The following is a 15,558-nucleotide window of genomic DNA, read 5'->3' as shown; positions in this document are numbered from 1 at the left end:
CGTATGCAAACCTTACCTCAACAGAAAAAACTGTAAAAAAATAAATTGTTTAAGAAGTATGTCTGTTACAAACTACAGAGTAAAATTGTTCTTAATAAGAAAAATAAATTCAATAATTTGGGGGGAATATATGCTTTAAATCAAGAAGTATGAACCTTACACTTACCCGCAAGTCTACATGGTTTGCTCCCTCATGTCCTTCGGGTCTCTGCTAAAATGCAATTTTAACAGAAAGGCCTAGCAGTCCTATTGTAACAAACAATCCCACTCCCCTCACTTTCTATCCTTATGTCCTACTTAATATTTACTGGTAACTTTTATTACCACCACAAGAATATATTTATTATCTGTCTCTCCGCCACTGGCATATAAACTCCAAGGGAGAAAGCATTTTTCTTTTTTCTGTTATCTTCAGATCCTAGGACAATGATTGACCCATAACTGGTACTCAGTATTTGCTGAATAAACAACTGAATGAATATTACCAAGGATGTGAATTACACCTGGGGCAAACACTATAAAGGGCTTTATTGGGGGAAAGGGAGAGCATTCTGAACACATTATTCCATTTACAACATGGAATATTCCACTCAATTGTAATCAACTTGTGATTTGAAGTGGATTTTAATGGAAAGGTGTCTGGGCTTTAAGGAATAGACAAAAAAAAAAAAAAAAAAAAAACAACACTAACCAGAGTCTCCCTTCTTCTGTCATCTCTCTACCTTTTGGTCTCTACCCACAGGGAGGCTAGCATTTCCACTGAAACCCACCCACTCCACATATCTGGTCTCTCTCCAGCCCTTACTTCATACTCCCTCAGTAAGGAAGAGTGACTAATCTGATAAATCAGTTTGATATTCATTTGGCCATGTTTTACTTGAGAGTGACAGCACTGAGGGAAGCTGGCTCATGTTCTTGCCAGCTTTTTGTCTCTTTTTTTTAAGGAGACCTATTAGGACTTGACTTTCTCAGTGCCACCTCTGATTAGCTGTGTGAGGCAGGCCTATAGGCCTTATTCACGCTTCACATTGGGTAAGGAGTCTAACAATCTGCTTTGCAAATCCAAGTCAAGACTCTACAGGTGACCTGAATAGATTCAGGATGGGTTTCAGGCCTAAGCCATGTTCTCCAGTACATTTTTTACAAAAGAGCCTTGAATTGAGGGTTATAGGATACTTGCATAGATTTAATAAAGTTTCTACCAATGTCCCATTTGAACAGTAATCACTGAATATATACTATATTAGTCAAAACACTAGATGAGTTCTGAAACTCTACCTCAAGAAAGATATAAAACAAACATAAAAATAATGTAATACTCCATTGGTGCTAAATAACTTATTTTAATAAATTTATCTTTAATACAAGTGTAAAACAAGAGTCCTTCCATTTCAACTACAGTTAAACCCAAACTTCAAAACTGGTCAATAATTAACAATGTATTAATTTTGAAAAGTTTTTAACTGTAAGAGTATCAAATATAATACACAGCTCTTAAATACTTTGTCACAATATTAAAAATAAACTTCTTAGCATTCCAAGACTATGAAAAGTGCCCCCTCCCAATTTTTTAAGCAAGTAATAGTACCTGCTGGTGTTTATATTTGTTAAAAATTTAAAATAACAACAACAAAAAAAAACTTCTAACTTGAATGTGACTTGAGTACTTCCAAACCATCGAAAATACCTGATACAGGGAGTAGGTTCATGGTTTTGGTAAAAGAAACTATGTCACAGAGTTTTAATATTATAACTGGACTTCTAAATCATAAAGTAAGAAAATTAACATCATTTAATATCTTTTCTTGTTTGTTTTTTATTTTGCTAAGAAGGAACCAGATTTTATGTCATCATTCTTCATCTGAATGGACTGCCATATGAAGTTCTGGTTTCTCTGTTTCTTCTTGGTTAGCTGGTTACTACCAAATGCCTGAGGACAATTCTCAGAGCATTTCCACATGAAGGTGATTAGTTTTCATTTAAAATAAAATTAATAACACATTACATGTAGATGAAAATACAACAAAACCATACGAAAGCTTGTCAGAGATATTCAACTAGAAAACTAAAACAGTAGCCACTAGAAAGAAGACATAGTGGAAAAATTTTTCAACGGATATAGTTTTTGTTGAATAATTACAGTAATTACTACCAATATATTCAGACCAACGAAGATTAGAAAGAACATGCAAAATGCTGAGAAAAGTAATTTCTCCTACAATTAAAACAAATGTGTTTTTATGAGAGAGAAAAAAATAAGTCAAGCTCCTAAAATGAAAATTACAAAACATAGGATTAACAATTTATTAAAAATTACACCCTTGATTTTTTCGAGGGGAAAAAAAGGAGTTTTTTAAAAACAAGGGCATGAAAAAGACTTCAGATTAAGACTCTTACTCTGTTCTAAAAGAAAAGTAGTAAAATTACTTCTAGTAGAAAATAACTGCTATGGAAAAAAAATTTCAGATATTTTCCATTTGATGTAGGCATTAATAAAAAATATGATGTTTATATCTAAAATATAAACTAGCAATTTATTTTCATTTATAATATAAAGTGTTTTAGGAAAAGTTTACTCTTCTCAGTGTTCAAAATAAAATAGGAATTGTTTTCCATACCTAGCAATTTTAATGATAATGTAAAGTAAAATTTAATTCTGCTGAACTAAAGCTCAAATAGATTCAAATTTTTAAAATATGAGAATATCTACATTTTTAAAAGCTTAAAATTTTTGTTACTTTGCAATGACAGATCTGCTTTTTCTAACATTTAAAAAATTTTGCCTTCTTTTATTAATATAAAACTATTCAAATAATCACAACAGAATCTCTTATACCAGTAAAGCATAATCACATGATACACTCATAACACTCAACAATTACAATCCAGAAAGGGGAAGTCTCCCTCAAAGAATTTCTTTCTTTCTGTCACCTCCATTCCATATATATAGTCTTCATTTCACATCACATACACAGAAAAATTAGCACAACTAACAGGTAGGTAAGAAAAAAAATTTTTGGCCTTGTAGAGCTCATCACATAAATTTATTCATTCTTCTTAGTATGTTTCTTTTTAACATTATCTGAAGCAACATCTACCAGCTTTGAGGCCAATGACCCAGTGCCATTGGAAGGTGACTTTGCTTCACTTTTCTTCTCACATGATGAAAACGGCTGCTGCCAGCCAAATAGCATCCGACTCAATGTATCCTCAAAAGGAGCAAATGTCATAGTAGAAGTCTGTGTAGTCATCATGGTTATCTGGGGGAAAAAAGTTTAATTTTGAATTTAAATACAAATGATTTCTGTTTCTCAAGAGAGAGAAACAAAAGGAAAAAAAATCAAAATGCATTATTAATGTAATCTGCAGGAGAAGCAATCTAAGCTAGATTCTGGTAAAATCTGTTCTCCATGAGATTCTACTTAATGGAAAATAACACAACTCATTAAAAATAATACAAGGTACCATATTTTGGGGTACCAAATGAGCAGAATAAGCACTTTCACAAAAATACATTTAGTATTCAAAGGAAATAAGATAAAATATCAACATTACTATGCACTTAACATGTGTCAGAACTAAGATAAGTGCTTTACATTGTCATTCTCTTTATCTTTAACCCAACAACTATTCTATTATTACCCTCATCATTGAGATGTGGAACCAAGGCTCTGAGAGGTTAAATAACTTGCCCAAAGTCACAAAGCTAATAAGTGGTAAAGAAGTTTGCAATATCCAGATTCTGAGTTCGATTACTGAATACACTGACTATCATCATCTAAAGTTACAGACTTTTAGTGAATTGCAGAATGCTACCCTCAACAGATTGTAGAATGTCTCTATCCCCCAATTTTTCCACATATATTTTTATATAAAGGAACCAAGACCTCAAGGGGTAGAGAGTGCTCCTATTCCTTTATGTGGCAAAATGCACAGTGTTCACAGATGTTTAGATATACTCAAGAAACTAGACTAATGCCAAAATAAATCTTGGAGGAGAACTTTCAAGTCTAGAACAGCTCCAAAGAATCCAGGAATTTCCCCAAGAGTCAGTTCCTCCAGAACACAGATAATGACTCAAACTAGAAATTCTGGGGATCAAATTTTCAAAGAAGACCCCTACATAACCTACCTGCTTGGGGAAAATGGTATCAAGAATAAATTCTTACTAGTTGCAATACAGTGTGGGGAGTCGGAAGAAAAGTATATATTCATCACAAAAGGAATAGATAAGTTAAACGCATACTATGCAATAGTTAGAATAGAAAAGAAAAAGTGAAAAATTCTTAGAACATACTGTTAGGTGAAAATGAGACACAAAACAAGAGCCATAGTGTACTATCATCTATATAAATTAAAAACACATCCACACACAACATTGTGAGAGTACTAAACGTCACTGAAATGTATATTTTAAAACAGCTAATTGTATGTGAATTTGAACTCAATTTAAAAAAAAATTTTTTTTAAATACATGCCCATGGACTTCAGGCCCGTCATGATTAAATAGCTTATATCAGGACTCAGTCTCTCACCCAAATCAACAAAAGACAGAAGTACATAAAGTAACTGCTAAAAGACACTGGGAAACAACTGAAATAGGCAGAACCTGATGGGGCTACTATTCAAGACAAAAAAAGCTGAATAAAGTAAGTTCCACATTTACCCTTGCTTTTTCTTGTGAAGATATGTACCTAAATTCACAGCACAGGGGAGTAGAAAGCAGAAGACCAGGGGGGATAAGGAGCCATAGGTTGGAATGTGAGAAGGCCAAAGCTGTAAGGACCTGAGGTCAATACAGCCCAAAGAGGAGGATATCGCATGGAAGTAAGCCCTAAAATCCTGGTGCAATTCACCCTGGAGGAATTTACCAATCCCTAAACTCTGCATACATAAGAAGGAAGAGAATCCAAAAGCCTACCAGACAGCAATAGCTGAGAGGTCAAAGAGCTAAGCAGATACTTTAGCAGCCAGCTGCTTGGTACTGGGAAGATAAGTTGGAATTCAAGGTCGGACAAGGTGAAACTGCCCAGGGATGTACTTCAGGCTTAAAGTAAGACCCCAAAAGGGTTACACTGTAGAAGGGCAAACTGAAGTACAATACAGCACTAAGTCTAAAACTAACAATATGATTAAAATATTCTGCTTGTGCATTAACTGTCATCCAGAAGATGTTGAATGTAATCCCTGCCCTCAAGGAGCTTACAGACTAGTCAGAGACAGGCAAGTAAATCAGTAATTACCAAACAGTAAAGAAGAGTAAGGGCGGCAATAGAGATTTCCCAGGAACATTTAAATAATAGATATAGATCTGGAAGTCATTTATCATACAAGTGAAAGGTAAATGCATAAATATGAGTGTACACACCTGGAGAGAATGTAAAATGAGGAGTCCAAATATAACATTAACCTCCAAGTTTATGCCATTATTGGATAAGATCTAAGGACTTTTTTATATTAAATTATTCCTTAGAATAAATAGTTACAATGAGATACACTAGCATAATTACCTCGGTCATAGCTTGACTTAGGAACTGCAAATAAAATATAATAGAATTCAAATCAAAAACAATGGTCTACTGTCAGGAAAACAGCAACGTCTTTTTTACAAAATCCAAAAGAGAAGAGTGTCAGGGTTTAAAGTATTTTCTGAGAACATGAACTATAATATGTATTTTTCAAAGTCGAGTGTTTTAATAGAATCTCCACTCCCAAAAGACTCATCACTCAGTTGAGAAGTATTGCTGGCATCAGAAATTACTGCTGAGATAGACATATGAGGTTCAAGGACAAACTTCTGTGAATTCAGCCTCTTATCAGACCTTGATTTAACAAGGTGACAAATATACTTGTGACAAATAGAATAAATCCTTATTCTTTTACAAATAAAATATAAAACTGTCTCCTTATTTAGCAAAATATTAAAAGAAAAAGTATATTACCTAAATTAAATAGTATTTGGCTTCATAGTCTCTTACTTAAAAAGGAGAGGAAACAAAAGAAAATAGAAGCCCTAAAAATATTTTGGCATTTTCAACATATCCTAAAATATAAATTAATTCAGGTAAAGAAATTGTTTAAAGCTCTGCCACATTCTTTATATCTCAAGTTACACCATCTCAAAATGTCCAGTAAAATGTGACACACAATATGGCACTTATGTCTACTTTTATATTCTCTATAGTGCCTAGCACTGAGAACACACTGAATGAATAAATATAACATCTACTTCACAGCAATAAATCCAAAGAATACTGAAATATATCTATATAAGAAAAATTTGCACAATTAATCTCCCTCTTCATCCAGAACATACTTCTTCCTGTCTCCACCTGCCCAAATTCAAATAATCCTTTTCAGTGTAACTCGTGTCTATTCCAATAGGCCCTTATCAGTATCTTCCAATGAAAGTCACTTGCCCTAAAATGAATCCCTTTCCAATAGGCCCTTATCAGTATCTTCCAATCAAAGTCACTTGCCCTAAAATGAATCCCTAACAGCACATGGCATATTCAAGTAGGTTTTCTTATTCTCTCAGACTTCGCTAATTATTAACATGAATGATTCAAATAAATTAAAATCATAGGGTTTACATTTTTACAAATGTAAAAAAAACCTAGGTGAATGAACTGTTCATTTCTGGTATATATCTTTAAGTGTGGAATAGTATTCAATGCATCAATGAATAAAATGTATACATTATACCTTATTCAATGTATATCTTTAAGTGTGGAATAATAAAGAAACCTGTGAAAGAGCATTTTGATCATTTATTAGTCAGTCAACAAATATATATTAAAAATCAACTACATACACTAGACTCAATGCTAAGGATGCAGTGATGAATACTGCAAACTTAGTACCTCTCCTCATAAAGTTTAAAAGTCAAGTTAGCATATCTCGTGTTCCTTTTTAGACAATAATATCTTAAGAATAGGATTTGGGTCTTATTCAACGTTTATATAATCATTTATATCCCCAAAAGCACCTAAGAACAGTGTTCCTCATTCATGTATTCAATAATACATTACATCTTATTGAATGCAACAATGAATAAAATGTATACATTACACCTTATTCAATGTATATATGATCATTTGGATCCCCAAAAGGGCCTAAGAACAGTGTCCCTCATTCATGTATTAAACAATACATTACCTGAAGACACTTCTCATCAGTATTCAGCACATCTACACTCCTTAAAACTATCTCCTCCTCCTTAAAACTCTCATCAACCACCCCTTTTCCATTTCCCATTCTAGATTTCCCTTCTCTAAATATTAGAGAACTTTATGGCTCTGTCCTCACTCCTGTCTCATTCCATGCTTTTCTTCCTATAACTGCCTCCCTAAATTAGCTTATAAATTGCAATAAACAATAAACACAACTGCAATAAAAATATCAACACGGTTTTTTACAGAGCTAGACAAACAGCTATTAAAGTTCATATCAATATACAAGAATAGCTAAAAATACATTGAAAAAACACAAACACAGAAGAAATCCAGAAAACACTGAAAAAGAACATTTGCAGGAGTGCCTGATTCTCCACAGCCTCATCAGCAGAATGTGTAGCCAGACTTTTAAATTTTTCGTTTGCGGGAAGGTTGCTTGAGTCCAAGTTTGAGATCAGCCTGGGCAACACAGTGAAACCAAAATTGTACAAAAACTACAAAAATTAGCCAAGCATGGTGGCACACACCTGTAGTCCCAACTACTCAGGAGGCTGAGGTGGGAAGATCACTTGAGCCTGGGAAGTCAAGGCTGCAGTGAGCCGTGATCATGCCACTGCACTCCAGCCTGAGCGACAGAGCGAGACCCTGTCTCAAAACTAAAATAAAATAAAAATCTAAACTTTTATGCCAGTTTTGATGAATGAGAAATGGTATCTCAGTGTTATTTTAATTAATGTTTCTCAAGTATGAGTTCCACATTTTTTAATATGTTTGAGGAACATTTCCTGATCTTTTCTGTGTGAATTGTCTGTTGATAACTTTCTTTTAACTTTTCCACCAGGTTTTGGTCCTTTATCCCTTAATTTTTAAGAGGTTGTTATATATCAGGCATACCAGCCCTCTGATATATGTTGCAAGTATTTTATCACAGCTATTTGATAGCTATATTTTGACTTTGTCCACAGTGGCTTTTGCCATGCAACTTTAAAAAACAATTTATAGAGTCAAATTTATCAATCTTTTCTTTATAGTAAAGGAAGAACCAAGTAAACCCCAAAGTAAACAGAAGGAAGGATATAAAAAAGACCTGAAATTAATGAAATCTAAAACAGAAAAACCAATGAAACCAAAAGCTGGGTCTTTGAAACAAATCCATGAAACTGACAAACCTCTAGGTAGAGGGATTTTAAAAGAAAAAGAAAACACAGATTACCAATATCAGGAATGAAAGTGGAGACATTACCACAAATTCTACAGACACTAAAGGGATAACAAAAAACTATTATCAACAATTTCATGCCAACAATGAAAAACTTAAGTGAAATGGCAAATTCCTTAATAAATACAACTTAGTAAAACAGAAAAATAAAATAGAAAAATAGAAAATCTGCATAGCCCTATATCTATGTAAGAAATTGTTATCAAAAACCTTCCTTTAAAAAAAATTCTAGGCCCAAATGACTTCATTAGTGAATCTATCAAACATTTACCAATAAATAATATCAAACCTACATAAACTCAGAGAATAGAGAAATTCTTTTCCATTTATTTTTTTTTTTTTTTTTAAATTTATGAAGTATTTATTGATCGTTCTTGGGTGTTTCTCGGAGAGGGGGATATGGGAGGGTCATAGGATAATAGCGGAGAGAAGGTCAGGAGATAAACACATGAACAAAGGTCTCTGGTTTTCCTAGGCAGAGGTCCCTGCGGCCTTCTGCAGTGTTTGTGCCCCTGGGTACTTGAGATTAGGGAGTGGTGATGACTCTTAAAGAGCATGCTGTCTTCAAGCATCTGTTTAACAAAGCACATCTTGCACCGCCCTTAATCCATTTAACCCTGAGTTGACACAGCATATGTTTCAGAGAGCATGGGGCTGGGGGAAAGGCCATAGATCAACAGCATCCCAAGGCAGAAGAATTTCTCCTAGTCAGAACAAAATGGAGTCTCCTGTGCCCACCCCTTTCTACACAGACACAGCAACAATCTGATCTCTCCTTCCTTTCCCCACACTTCCTCCCCTTCTCTTCAACAAAACCGCCATCGTCCTCATGGCCCGCTCCCGATGGTCGCTGTCTCTTTGGAGCTGTTGGGTACACCTCCCAGGCAGGGCAGCCGGGCAGAGGCGCTCCTCACGTCCCAGACAGGGCGGCCGGGCAGAGGCGCTCCTCGCTTCCCAGATGGGGCCGCCCGGGCAGAGGCGCTCCTCTCCTCCCAGACGGGGCGGCTGGGCAGAGGCGCTCCTCACTTCCCCGACGGGGCCGCCCGGGCAGAGGCGCTCCTCGCTTCCCAGAAGGGGCCGCCCGGGCAGAGGCGCTCCTCGCTTCCCAGACGGGGCCGCCCGGGCAGAGGCGCTCCTCACTTCCTCCCAGACCGGGTGGCAGCCGGGCAGAGGCGCTCCTCACCTCCCAGACGGGGCGGCCGGGCAGAGGCGCTCCTCACCTCCCAGACGGGGCGGCCGGGCAGAGGCGCTCCTCACTTCCCAGACGGGGCGGCCGAGCAGAGGCGCTCCTCACTTCCCAGAGGGGGCGGCCGGGCAGAGGCGCTCCTCACTTCCCAGACCGTGTGGCAGCTGGGCAGAGGCGCTCCTCCCTTCCCAGATGGGGCAGCCAGACAGAGGCGCTCCTCACTTCCTCCCAGACGGGGTGGCGGCCAGGCAGAGGCGCTCCTCACTTCCCAGAGGGGGCGGCCGGGCAGAGGTGCTCCTCACTTCCTCCCAGACGGGGTGGCAGCCGGGCAGAGGCACTCCTCACCTCCCAGACGGGGCGGCCGGGCAGAGGTGCTCCTCATCTCCCAGACGGGGCAGCCGGGCAGAGGTGCTCCACACTTCCTCCCAGACGGGGTGACGGCCGGGCAGAGGCACTCCTCACCTCCCAGACGGGGCGGCCGGGCAGAGGCGCTCCTCACCTCCCAGACGGAGTGGTCAGGCAGAGGTGCTCCTCACTTCCCATATGTGGTGGCGGCCGGGCAGAGGCACTCCTCACTTCCCAGATGGGGCAGCCGGGCAGAGGCGCTCCTCACTTCCTCCCAGACGGGGTGGCGTCCAGGCAGAGGCACTCCTCACCTCCCAGACGGGGCAGCCGGGCAGAGGTGCTCCTCATCTCCCAGACGGGGCAGCCGGGCAGAGGTGCTCCTCACTTCCTCCCAGACGGGGTGGCAACCGGGCAGAGGCACTCCTCACCTCCCAGACGGGGCGGCCGGGCAGAGGCGCTCCTCACTTCCCATACGGGGTGGCGGCCGGGCAGAGGCGCTCCTCACTTCCTCCCAGACGGGGTGGCAGCCAGGCAGAGGCGCTCCTCACTTCCCAGACGGGGTGGCCGGGCAGAGGCGCTCCTCACTTCCCAGACGGGGTGGCCAGGCAGAGGCACTCCTCACCTCCCAGACGGGGCGGCTGGGCAGAGGCGCTCCTCACTTCCCATACGGGGTGGCAGCCGGGCAGAGGCGCTCCTCACTTCCCAGATGGGGCAGCCGGGCAGAGGCGCTCCTCACTTCCTCCCAGACGGGGTGGCGGCCAGGCAGAGGCGCTCCTCACTTCCCAGACGGGGCGGTCGGGCAGAGGTGCTCCTCACTTCCTCCCAGACGGGGTTGCGGCCGGGCAGAGGTGCTCCTCACCTCCCAGACGGGGCGGCCGGGCAGAGGCACTCCTCCCTTCCCAGACGGAGTGGCCAGGCAGAGGCGCTCCTCACCTCCCAGAGTGGGCGGCCGGGCAGAGGCGCTCCTCACTTCCCAGAGTGGGCGGCCGGGCAGAGGCACTCCTCACTTCCCATAGGGGGTGGCAGCCGGGCAGAGGCGCTCCTCACTTCCCAGATGGGGCAGCTGGGCAGAGGTGCTCCTCACTTCCTCCCAGACGGGGTGGCGGCCAGGCAGAGGCGCTCCTCACCTCCCAGACGGGGCGGCCGGGCAGAGGCGCTCCTCACCTCCCAGAGCGGGCGGCCGGGCAGAGGCGCTCCTCACTTCCCAGAGTGGGCGGCCGGGCAGAGGCGCTCCTCACTTCCCATAGGGGGTGGCAGCCGGGCAGAGGCGCTCCTCACTTCCCAGATGGGGCAGCTGGGCAGAGGTGCTCCTCACTTCCTCCCAGACGGGGTGGCGGCCAGGCAGAGGCGCTCCTCACCTCCCAGACGGGGCGGCCGGGCAGAGGCGCTCCTCACCTCCCAGAGTGGGCGGCCGGGCAGAGGCGCTCCTCACTTCCCAGAGTGGGCGGCCGGGCAGAGGCGCTCCTCACTTCCCATAGCGGGTGGCAGCCGGGCAGAGGCGCTCCTCACTTCCCAGATGGGGCAGCTGGGCAGAGGTGCTCCTCACTTCCTCCCAGACGGGGTGGCGGCCAGGCAGAGGCGCTCCTCACCTCCCAGACGGGGCGGCTGGGCAGAGGCGCTCCTCACCTCCCAGAAGGGGTGGCTGGGCAGAGGCGCTCCTCACTTCCCAGACGGGGCGGCCGGGCAGAGGCGCTCCTCCCTTCCCAGACGGAGTGGCCAGGCAGAGGCGCTCCTCACTTCCCAGATGGGGTGGCGGCCAGGCAGAGGCGCTCCTCACTTCCCAGATGGGACAACCGGGCAGAGGCGCTCCTCACTTCCTCCCAGACGGGGTGGCGGCCAGGCAGAGGCGCTCCTCACCTCCCAGACGGGGCGGCCGGGCAGAGGTGCTCCTCATCTCCCAGACGGGGCAGCCGGGCAGAGGCGCTCCTCACATCCCAGAGGATGGGCGGCCGGGCAGAGGCGCTCCTCACTTCCCAGATAGGGCGGCCAGGCAGAGGGGCTCCTCACATCCCAGAAGATGGGCAGCCAGGCAGAGATGCTCCTCACTTCCTAGACGGGGTGGCGGCGGGGCAGAGGCTGTAATCCCAGCACTTTAAGAGGCAAAGGCAGGAGGCTGGTAGGTGGAGGTTGCAGCGAGCCGAGATCACACCACTGCACTCCAGCCTGAGCACCATTGAGCGTTGAGTTAGCGAGACTCCGTCTGCAATCCCAGCACCTCGGGAGGCCGAGGCAGGCAGATCACTCGAGGCCAGGAGCTGGAGACCAGCCCGGTCAACACGGCGAAACCCCGTCTCCACCAAAAATACAAAAACCATCCAGGCGTGGCGGCGCGCGCCTGCAATCCCAGGCACTCGGCAGGCGGAGGCAGGAGAGTCACAGGAGCCCGAGGCAGGGAGGTTGCAGCGAGCCGAGATCATGGCAGTACAGTCCAGCTTCAATAACAGCGGGAGACCGAAAAAAGAAGGAGAGGGAGACCGAAGAAGGGAGACCGAAGAAGGGAGAGGGGGAGGGGGAGGGGGAGGAGGAGGGGGAGGGGGAGGGGGAGGGGGAGGGGGAGGGGGAGGGGGAGGGGGAGGGGGAGGGGGAGGGGGAGGGGGAGGGGGAGGGGGAGGGGGAGAGGGAGGGGGAGAGGGAGAGGGAGGGCTCCATTTATTTAATGAGCCCAATTTTATGTTAATACAAAAAGGAGAAAAAAATTACAGAGAAAACTACAAACCAATATCCATTAACACACAGGAAAAAAATCCTTGAAAATATTTTAAAAAATGGATTCAGTAATATGCAAAAAGGATACTGCATCATGACTAAATGGGGTTTATCACAGGAATGAAAGATTTATGTAACATTTTAATAATCAATCAATGTAATCCACTAATATTAACAGAATATAGGAGAAAACCCCTATGATTATTTTAAATGATACAGAACAAAAGCATTTGACAAAATCCCACACCCATTCATGATAAACACTTTCAGCAAACTAGAAATAAAAGAGAACTTCCTCAACCTCATAAACGATATCTATAAGACACTTAATAGCTAATATCTTATTTAAGGTAAAAAGCTGAATGTTTTTCCACTAAGGTCACAAACAAAACAAAGATGTCTACTCTCACCATTTCTCTTCAACATTGTACAGGACATTCTAGCCAATATAATAAGGCAAGGAAAAAAATAGCATCCAGATTGAAAAGGAAAAAGTAAAACTGTCTTTATCATAGACAAGATCATGTTTATAGACAATGCTAAGGAATCTACACAAAAGCTACCAGAACCAACAGGCAATTTAGCAAGCTCACAGGATACAAGAACAATGTGTAAGAATTAACTATATATTTAAATACAAGCAATGTAAAATTCCAAATGAAAATCTGAAAAACTACTATTTCTAAAGGCATCCAAAAATATGAACTACTTCAGGATAAATTTAAATTTAACAAGATACATATAAAACAATGAAAACCACAAAACAGTACTCCAAAAATTTAAAGGCCTAAATAAATGGAGAAACATACCATGTTCAGAGATCGACAGACTAAATCTTTTTAAGATCTGATTTCTTCCCAAATTAATCTACAGATACAATCTCAAAAACAATTCCAGAAGGCATTTTTTTCCATAGGAAGTGACAACTTAATCATAAAACTTATTTAGAAATATAAAAGACATAGACTATCCTAAGAAATATTGAAAAAATAAAGTTGGAGAAACTGTACTACTTGATTTTAAGACTTACTATAAAGTTATAGTAATTAAGACAGTTTAGTATTGTCTAGAAATAGACATATAAATCAATAGAACAGAATATAGTCCAGAAATAGACCCACATAGATCAAGCCAACTGATTTTCAACAAAGGTGGCAAGATCATTCAATGAGGGAAAGAACTGTCTTTTCAACAGTGTTGTAACAACTTCATATTCATATGGAAAAAAAAAACCTGACCCTTACCTTGTAGGACTCGTAAAACTTAATTTGAAATGGTTCACAGACTCTAAAAGTAAAAAGGATGAGTTCATGTCCTTTGTAGGGACACGGATGAAGCTGGAAACCATCATTCTGAGCAAACTATCGCAAGGACAGAAAACCAAACACCGCATGTTCTCACTCGTAGGTGGGAACTGAACAATGAGAACAATTGGACACAGGGTGGGGAACACCACACACCGGGGCCTGTTGTGGGGTGGGGAGAAGGGGGAGGGATAGTACTAAGAGATATACCTAATGGAAATGACGAGTTAATGGGTGCAGCACACCAACATGGCACATGTATACATATGTAACAAACCTGTACGTTTTGCACATGTATCCTAGAACTTAAAGTATAATAATAAAAAAAAGAAAACAGAAAAAAAGCAAAAATTATAAAACTTTTAGAAGAAACAGGTGAAAACTCTTCAAAACCTTGAGGAATAAAATAATTTCTTAAATAGGACACAAAAAGAAGGGCCATGAAAGGAAAATCTAGTAAAGTAAACTTCATCAAAATTTAAAACTTCAGCTCTTCTAAAGACAACACTAAAGAAAGAAAAACGAACAGCATAAACTTGGAGAAAATTATTTGCAATACATATATCTCACCAAGGATTGACATCCTAAATATACAGAGAACTGTCACAACTCAATAATAATACAATTTTTAATGGACAAAATATTTAAACAGACACTATTCAAAAGATCATATATGAATGGCCAGTAAACACATGAAAAGACGCTCAAATCTCTAGCCATCACAGAAATGTAAAAGAAAACTATAATGCGATATCACTTCATACCTATAAAACGCTAAAATTAAAATGACTGATAATACCAAATAATTAACAAGGATCTAGGACAATGAGAACTCACACACATTGCTAGTGGGAATGTAAAATGATACAACCATTTTGAAAAATAGTGTGGCAGTTAAAAGTTAAACATATGCTTTTCAGATGACCTAGCAATTCTACTCCTAGTTATTAAGTGAAATGAAAATACATGTCTGGCCGGGCACAGTGGCTCATGCCTGTAATTCCAGCACTGGGAGGCCGAGGCAGGCGGATCATGAGGTCAGGAGATCGAGACTATTCTGGCTAATATGGTGAAACCCCATCTCTACTAAAAATATGAAAAATTAGCCAGGCGTGGTGGCACAGACCTATATTCCCAGCTACTTGAGAAGCTGAGGCAGGAGAATCACTTGAACCCAGGAGGCGGAGGTTGCAGTGAGCCAAGATCACGCCACTGCACTCCAGCCTGGGTGACAGAGCAAGACTCCGTCTCAAAAAAAATAAAAAAGAAAATATGTGTCTATGTATAGACATATATGTACACATATTCATAGCAGCTTTATTTATAACAACCTTATTCAAACAATCAAAAGCTGGAAATACACCAAAACCCATCAACAGATAACTGGAAAAACAAATTGTGGTACCTAATACTACTTAGGAATATGTAATTACATGGGTAAATCTCAAAAACAAAATGAGTACATACTATATGACTCTATATGAAACTACAGAAAAGACAACTCTAATCTGTAGTGATATAAAGTGGATAAATGGTATACTGGGGCTATGGGTAGTGGCTGGGATTTACTAGAGTAAGGTACAAGGGAATGCTCCGAAGTGATAGAAATGTTTCATACATTGA

At 41.8% G+C, this 15,558-nt stretch overlaps 1 protein-coding gene across 11 annotated transcripts in view; it reads right to left on the bottom strand.

Annotated features, from left to right (window-relative positions):
- Positions 1-1,323: 1,323 nt before the first annotated feature.
- Positions 1,324-15,558, bottom strand: part of FKTN (fukutin) — a 215,738-nt gene continuing 201,503 nt past the window's right edge. For 10 of the 11 annotated variants that reach the window (XM_054519480.2, XM_054519478.2, XM_054519487.2 and 7 more), the window contains 1 exon segment: positions 1,324-3,260. In XM_054519480.2, the coding sequence (XP_054375455.2) occupies positions 3,045-3,260 (216 nt within the window). In that variant the 3' untranslated portion in view covers positions 1,324-3,044. 11 annotated transcript variants of the gene reach the window in all.

Source organism: Pongo abelii, chromosome 13, assembly GCF_028885655.2.
Source record: "Pongo abelii isolate AG06213 chromosome 13, NHGRI_mPonAbe1-v2.0_pri, whole genome shotgun sequence".
NCBI lineage: Eukaryota > Metazoa > Chordata > Mammalia > Primates > Hominidae > Pongo > Pongo abelii.
The sequence above is the reverse complement of the archived record's forward strand: the minus strand, read 5'-3'. Positions and strand labels throughout refer to the sequence as shown.